Source organism: Coloeus monedula (genome assembly GCF_965178545.1).
Source record: "Coloeus monedula genome assembly, chromosome: 20".
Lineage (NCBI taxonomy): Eukaryota > Metazoa > Chordata > Aves > Passeriformes > Corvidae > Coloeus > Coloeus monedula.
The window spans coordinates 5,768,809-5,776,529 of NC_138800.1; the positions used below are offsets into that span (position 1 = coordinate 5,768,809).

General features: G+C 44.0%; 1 protein-coding gene across 2 annotated transcripts; it reads left to right on the forward strand.

The window, feature by feature from the left end:
* Window positions 1-2,794: 2,794 nt before the first annotated feature.
* Window positions 2,795-6,015, forward strand: MRPS17 (mitochondrial ribosomal protein S17). 2 transcript variants are annotated; one of them, XM_082294590.1, is made up of 3 exons: window positions 2,795-2,866; window positions 4,143-4,289; window positions 5,281-6,015. In XM_082294590.1, exons 2-3 carry the CDS (start codon window positions 4,167-4,169, stop codon window positions 5,569-5,571), a joined length of 414 nt encoding a protein of 137 aa, XP_082150716.1. In that variant the 5' UTR covers window positions 2,795-2,866; window positions 4,143-4,166; the 3' UTR covers window positions 5,572-6,015. The 2 variants fall into 2 exon arrangements, with proteins under 2 accessions (XP_082150716.1, XP_082150717.1); XM_082294591.1 differs by lacking the exon at window positions 2,795-2,866 and adding an exon at window positions 3,633-3,785.
* Window positions 6,016-7,721: the final 1,706 nt, after the last annotated feature.

Below are 7,721 nucleotides of genomic sequence, written 5' to 3' on the forward strand. Positions count from 1 at the left end.
GGCAACCAGAGAGAAAAATGTGAAAGCGGCATCACCGCACGCACACAAAGCTCAGTAAATCCACCAGAATTCAGCACCTTGTAGACAAATATCTCCAGGAACGAGCTGCCCAAGAGCGAGGGTGCAATTTATTCCCAGCTTAGCATTTCCAAGGTGGATGGATGGGGTTTTGCAGGGTATAAAAACTTCCCTTCACGCGGCACTGGCTCTCAGTGACACCTGGGTGGGAGCTGTCACCATCCATCACACTTGGGGCAGCCACACTGGGGTGAAAAATCATCTGTTTTCACACTCACACAGAAACCAGCAGCACTTCTTAAGCTGAGAACTCAGGTGCAGACAGGCAAAGAACTAACAGCACTTGAGACCCCTCTCTAACACCCCCAAAATGAATCTGTCCCATAGCAGCAAAGTCTTGACAGGAGCTGGAAATAGAAAACCTTTGGGAGAGCAGTGAGGATTCAAGAGACAAGGCTTGGGAATTACTTTTAAGAGCCACCAACAGAAGATGCTTGGAGCATCCACTGCAAAAGCACATTAACATAGACACTACCACAATATGAAAGACTGTCATCGCTGAAATATTTACTGCAACTCGGAGTGGCAAATTCCCCTGACTCATTATGTTTCTCCCAGTTCCTGAATTTCCATACTCCAGCTCAGGAATTAATGCAAGCAATTTGAATGCAGACGACACAGGCGAGCGTCGTGGGCTTTGTACAGTTGTTGACTCACACTCCTGTCTGTGCTCCCTGCCCGAGGAACAATTTAAGCAAAGAATTCACTGTTTTAAAATGGGTCAGCAAGATAAAGGATTTTCTCTACCCCTCACTCTAAAAAGAAGTTATCTAAAGTCACCAGTTGGAATCAAGACTTACCTCACAGATCCTTTTTTTGAATGACGATAAGAAGAAAAATAAAAAATCCCTTTTCATCCAAAAACTCCGTATTTTCCCCACAGACATCAATATCCAGCCCTCACAAGTTCTGCTACTGAGAATAAAATCCAAGAACAACTTTTCTACTTGATCCCCTTCCCTTTGTTTCCATGAACTGCAGCATGTTAGCGCCCTCTGAAAAATCAAAGGATTGCTTTCCCAGGTGATAGGAACGGCTCTTAACCATTTCCTGCCTGCACCAGGGCTCCTCCCAACTTCTCTGCTCTGTAACTCACGTAACCAGGCACTAAAATAAGAATTTTGGCTTGGATATTCGTAAGGATTGATAATAAACTTCCAAATAACTCCTTGGATGTGTATCTGATCAAACTATTTCAACAGTGTCTCCTGTTCTCCACATATCAGCCACCTGAAGAAGGGAAACTGCCCAGAGTTGTGCTGTTAATTAAATATGATTCCCTACCTGTCCTCTTCCTGTGGTGAGAGATGATGAGACACTGACACCAAAGAGAGAACAAGCCTCAAAAATGGGTAGCAGCCAAAATACCAGCAGAAAGTGGTAAGTGAGCACATTTAAATTTAAAAAAAAAAAAAAAAAAAAAAAAAAAAAAGGATGGCCTCAGTCTCAAGTCACGGGGAAAAACCAGGAGCACCTTACCTCAAAGCCAAATAATTTTGCCAATATTCAGTTTGTAAGTGGTCTGGGAGTTTTTTGCTAAACCTCCATTTTATGGACAGATTTACAGAAACTGAGTATCTGCCAGGTTATGGAGAGCAAGGACAACAGGCCAGCTCTCACTCCATATCTACTCTAACTATTCCAGATTTACATGGAAAACCTTCAAGAGTTGTCTCACGTCCATCACTTAACAGCAGGGGGAAGAGCACAACACTTGTTGCTGTGCAGAAACCTCAGCGCCACACGAAGAGGCTGCACTGAGAGTCACCTCCAAAATTCCACGTAATTCAGCACTTACACCCTGCATTTGTTCAGAAGAGGAGGCTCAGAGAGGAACCTCATCACTCCCCACAATCACCTGAAAGCAGGCTGTGGTGAGAGGACAAGAGGAAGTCTTTTCTGCTGTGCCTGTAGGGAGAGGACAAGAAAAAAATAGCCTTAAACTGAGATGGGAGATTCAGATTAGATACTAGAAAAAAATGTTTTCACTGTTTGGGTGGTCAGGCACAGGAGTAAGTTGGCCAGGGAGATGGTGGGGTTACCACCCCGGAGGTGTTCAAGAGTGTCTGGGTCTGGTGCTGGGTGATGTGGCTGAGGGGTCGCAGTGGCAGTGCCGGGTACACAGCTGGACTTAACATTCCAAGAATCACAGAATATCCTAAGTGGAAAGAGACCCCCTCAGGATTATAGAGTCCAACTCCTGACAGCACACACAACACCCCAAGAATCCCGCCATGTGCCTGAGTTCTTGAGCTCTGCCAGGTTTGCTGCTATGACCACTGCACTGAGGAGCCTGTTCCAGCACTTAACCACTCTGAGTGAAAAAAATTTTCCTGATTTCCTTATATCCAATATAAACCTCCCCTGGGCTCAGCTCCAGCCATTTCCTCGAGCCTTGTCACACACGACACAGAAGAGATCGGTACCTGGCCCTCCTCTTTCCCTCATGAGGATGTTGCAGACCCTCAAGTCTCCTCCAGGCTGAACAAATCAAGTTACTTCAGCCACTCATCTTAAGATTTCCCCTACAAGCCCTTCGCCATCCTTAAAAGATCTTTAAGGAGATCTTAGAGCGTTCTTCCCACTTTAAAGATGCTTAATGCGCACCACCCACACCCATTTTACCCGCGCCGCCTCTGAGGGGGCGGCCGCCGCCTGCGCCTTTAAATACCCCGGGAAGCCCCGCCCCTGGCCCCGCCCCTTCCCGCGCGCGGCGCTTCCGTGCTCGGCGCCGCCTGTTCCGGGCCCGTCCCTTTAAGGCCCCCGAGGCGCGGTGGCGGCAGCGGCGGTGAGAGGGACTGGGGTTCCTTGGGGCTGGGGGCTTGGCCGTGAGGGTTTCCTCCGTGCTGGGGCTGCGCTCTGGGTGCTGCATGAAGCGCCCGGCTGAACCCCGCCGCCTGCGCGGCCCTGCTGGTGCGGAGGCTCCGGGACAGGGCCTGACGTGGAGCGCTGTGGGGAGCCGCGGTGGGGGGGGGGGGGGACGGGCTGAGTGCTCCCTCTCTGCTTTAATTTCCTTTTTTATCCGTGTCTGCCAGTAGCCGCTGGTGCTCGGTGGGTGTTGCCCGTGCTGCACACGCCTGTCTGTGTGGGGTGTTTAGCCCTGGGGTACAGGAGGTTTCTGCACACTGACCTCTTCCAGCCCTGAGCGCCCACAGCTGAGTCAGGGGTGGGAAAAGCAGCCCCTGAGTATTTGCTGAAGCGTTTCATCCTATGGCTGTGTCCCTGTATCCCTAAACTCTTCTTTTGATGTGTTGCAACATCAAAGCAAGTCTAACAATTTGGGTAGATGGAGAATTCACAGGTGTTGGTAGTGCTTAACAACATATCAGAGTGGGAGAGAAAGTGGTCGTTAATCTCTTATCAGTCTTAATATTGATTCAAGTTTTCTATTGATTTTACCCCTGACTCTTGCAAGAGTGGTGCAGAAAGCTGTCCCTAATTAAACCAAACAAGGTGATGGAATATAATTACTTGCAGGGAAGGACTCAAAAGCAAATAGATGTACTGTAGATCAGACAGCTCTTTGATGTGTCATTTATGGCTTGAGAAGCTCATTACCTTTTTTTAGGTTTCATCAGCTCAGCTGATAATGAGAGGCACAGAAGCAAATGACTGAACAAAAGCTGCAGGCTGCTCCCTTGTTTGGGAGCACTCTGGTCATACACGGACCTGATGAACAGGTTTCCAGCCAAAACAGCTGCTGGAGCGTGAGTTAAATGAGTAATTTCCATAGCTACACTTTTCTCTATTGTGTTTGTGGCAGTTGGGGTGATTCAAAGGAGTTTTGTGGGATAAATCTCATCCTCGTGCTGTTGTGTCCAGTTTTACTGCTGTCCTGAGGTAACTTTTACTGATAGCAAGGACACGGTGACATCCCTTCTATATTGTCAAACAAGGCTGAGGTAGTGCAGTAAATGGAGTGTTGAACTGTTCTTCCCCATTTTTCCAACAAAATGACCTAATGCAGCTCTTAGTCTAAAATAAGGAAAACTTTGGTATTGATCAGAAAGCCCTTATATTTTTTTGCTCTGTTACAATAACACATCTGCTTTTTTTGCTGCCAGGCACTGCATGACCATAACTAAACAATGTCTGTCCCACGTGGAGCTGTCCATGCAAAATGGATAGTAGGGAAAGTAATTGGGACCAAAATGCAGAAAACTGCCAAAGTGAGAGTGACAAGGCTTGTGCTGGATCCTTACTTGCTAAAGGTAACACCAGTTAACAACTTGTCTTGCATGGTGGGTTTTGTATTGTGTGGAGAAATGTTCTCCTCATTCGACTCTTAGAAGTTTTGATGAGTCCTTACAAGTCAAACTCCTTAAGGAACTTAAGGTTTTAGCTGTGGGGATGACTGCAAAGGATGAAAAGCAGTGAGTGGTGAGGACTTACAAATTACCTACTAAATGTATTTCTTTGAAGTGCCTTGTTAATGCACTTCATTTGATCTTTTTGAGAAGGTAAGCTTTTGTTGTTTCACACTTAGATTTAACTTTTCACGTTGATGTGGCGCATGCTTTGGAGCCTTGACAGTGTATAAGTCACTTGTATGATTTTATAGCTGGTTTTTTCTGTATGCATAATTGTAACATTACTGTGATCTTGGATTTATTCCTTGTCAATGCACTTCAAACGGGAAGGTTAAAAATTGTATTTTCTCCATTTTAAATAGGGAAACAGTGGTACATGGAGGTAGAATAAGTTGCCTTTGGTGACCAGAAGGTTAAGGATAGAGTCAGGATGTGGAGCCCCTTTCAATATTTTATCCAGTAGAAGAATCTTTATTTATTTCTTAACCTAATATATTTCTTAAAGGATTCTGAATTCTGCTGTTCCAACAAGAAAAAAAAAATACTGACTTTTTCTATGAAAGAGAATTATTTCAGCAAGAAAACCCTCACATAAAAAACTTCAAAATACAGATTTCAGAGCTTTTTCTTCCCCATCTCCTTTCCTGTGGGCTCAGTTGGCAAAACTATCCTGACGAGATTGGGAAGGGCGGTGCTGTGCTTTCTGTGGAGAACCTGTAGAGTGCACAGTTGCATTTCTCTTCATGATCCCAACTGAATCTCACTTTAAAAGATACATAAGACTTGACTTAGCGAAATTTATTTATTTATTTGATACTAACTATATATTTACCCATTGAAATATAATGCCAAGGTTTCTCTTTTTTTTTTTTTCTTTTTGTTCCTTTTACAGTTCTTTAACAAAAGAAAAACCTATTTTGCCCATGACCCACTGCAGCAGTGTGTTGTTGGAGACATTGTTCTTCTGAAAGCTCTGCCCGAGCGAAGGAGCAAACACGTGAAACACGAACTGGCTGAAATTGTGTTCAAGGTTGGCAATGTCATAGATCCAATCACAGGAAAGCCCTGTGCAGGAACCAGATTCCTGGAAAACCTGTCAGATTCGGAAAATCTGACAGAGGCAGATACTACCTATCTAAGTGAGAAACTTCAGGAACTTAAAGTTTGTTCAACAGACAAATAGTGGGGGAAATACTTTAAGCAGAGGGCTTCCAGCTTTTGTCTCTCTCTGCCAGGGATGTTTGAGGCCCTGCTGTGACATGTTAAATGTTTCAGTGAAATCTGTAGTCAAAATAAATAGTAAATGTAGTTGCTTATGCAAAGAGATGTTGCAGAGTGATGGGCACCTGGAGCTTTGAATGAAAACACAGAGAAAAATGCAAGTTTAGTGTTGCCACTTCATTTTGTTGCCTGTAGTTTTGGCCCAGTGACAGTTCCCAAAGCCAGCTGCCCTCCTGGAATGACTCCTCTGTGTTAAGACAAGACTACAACTGTGTGATGTTTAATTTTGGTGGGAGGGTCATTACATTATTTGGTTGTTCTGTATTTCAGGCAGTCCTTTGTGGTTTGTAGGGTTACTGGAGATGATGCTATTAAAGCTTTTGAAAGGAAGTGTAGAATTTTAAAAGCAGCTGCATGCTTGTGTCCTTATTTCCTCTTGCAGGAACCTCCTGACTTCCAAACTCTCTAACAAAACACAGCCCTTTGCCTTTATAGTGACAGAAAGGTGAGAATCAAAGCTTTGGGCAGCTTAGTGTGGTTGGCTTTGTAACCTGTCCAAAGGCAGGATTTAATTCTGGGAGAGCTCAGTCTCTTTGAGCTGCCAGCAGCACAGGGGAGCTGATGAGCGTACAGAGCCAAAAAGTAAAAGCAAAGGTGATTAGATTTAGTCTCATCAGAAAAGCTAATTAAAATAACACGTTTTGGGGAGATGGAGGTGCTGCTTTGCTGCATGCTTTAATGTGGAGCTAAAGTTCAGAGCAGCTAATGATGAAAGATGACTTTATCCTGGTACAGCTCTGGGGATCTCATGTCCTCTCTTCCAGGACATAAAGCAAGCTGAGAGCCTGCAGCTGTTGCAGCAGCCTCATGTTCCTGACTTTAGATCTAAAAGGGCATCTGCCTCAAAATTTAGCAGTGTGGGAGGGGGGAGTAGGATATGAGAGCTGTGAGAAATCCTTTCCAAAGTGTCTGTTGGGCTTTAAGATCAGAAGCAAAACAAGGTGTATCAGACCTAAAATACCTTCCTTTAAGCAACTTGAGCCGTCTTGCACTGGTAGCTTCCAGTTGTGTTCTCTGCTGTTGTCAGAGTATTAAAGATCATTTGCCCTTTAACTTCCTGCACAAAATCAGTTCTGGCTCCCTAAAAAGCCTGACTGAACTCAGCAAATTATTTGGGCCAGCAGGAATGAGAAACTTAAAATTCCTTCAGTGCTTCAAAGCAAAAAACGCTGCACTTTGAATGCCAGTGCTCACGTGGGATGTCAAGAAGCCTTCACTGTGTATAAAATAATGTGGGCATGGGCTCTGAGTTTGAGGAAGCGCCTTAAGTATGTGGCTGTAGGGTTTTTCTTGTTTGTGGCAGGGGTTTAGGTTTATATAAATTCCTCAGATCAAAGCAAAGGGAAGGAAAAACCTGAGCTCAGACTCCTCCCCAGGTGAATGTAAAACATGAAACTTCATCCAAGCAAAGATTGGGAGAATTTGGGTATGGGGTAGAATTTGGCCCTGGGCTGTAGGAAATGCACTGAAGTTGTATCCAAGCAGAACTTGACCCTCAATATATGGGATATGAGTGGTCTAATAACTAGATAAATGTAAGAAATAGAAAAGGTTTCCTGCTTGCTTAATAGGTTGCGTCTACATCTAATTAGGAAAGTAAGTATTTTCTTGTATTTCTTGTGATTTCCTTTGAGTAGCAGTGAAAATGCCATATTTTTTTTCCTCTAAGATTGAGTCATCACAGAAGGTTATCATTTTTCCAGTGTAGGCTCTGGGAGGGTTGCTGAAGAATTTGCCATGCTGTCAGATCGAAATGTGACTAAAAACAAATTACACATCAGAGTGTGCTATTTAATAGAGTGATGGCAATTGAGATTGTACTTTTGTGATGTTAAAGCACATCATATGTGTTATCTTCGGGATTAGTCTCAGAGAGTGCTGATAGAAAAATCCTAAAATGGGAAGGGAAAGTTTATAGGGCCAAGATAGAATCATTATAGGTGTTATGTGAAATGATAAGGATTAGTCATTGACTGCTTTCTGTGTTTATTGGCTTGTTGCTTTTAGAACTACCCTTTAATTATTACCCTAATTATCACTTTATCCTTAATT

Excerpts from the sequence above, each read along its gene's own strand:
- MRPS17 (XM_082294590.1), top strand. The coding sequence starts at position 4,167 with ATGTCTGTCCCACGTGGAGCTGTCCATGCAAAATGGATAGTAGGGAAA. Across the intron at positions 4,290-5,280 it reads TGGATCCTTACTTGCTAAAG|TTCTTTAACAAAAGAAAAAC; the intron begins GTAACACCAGTT and ends TTCCTTTTACAG.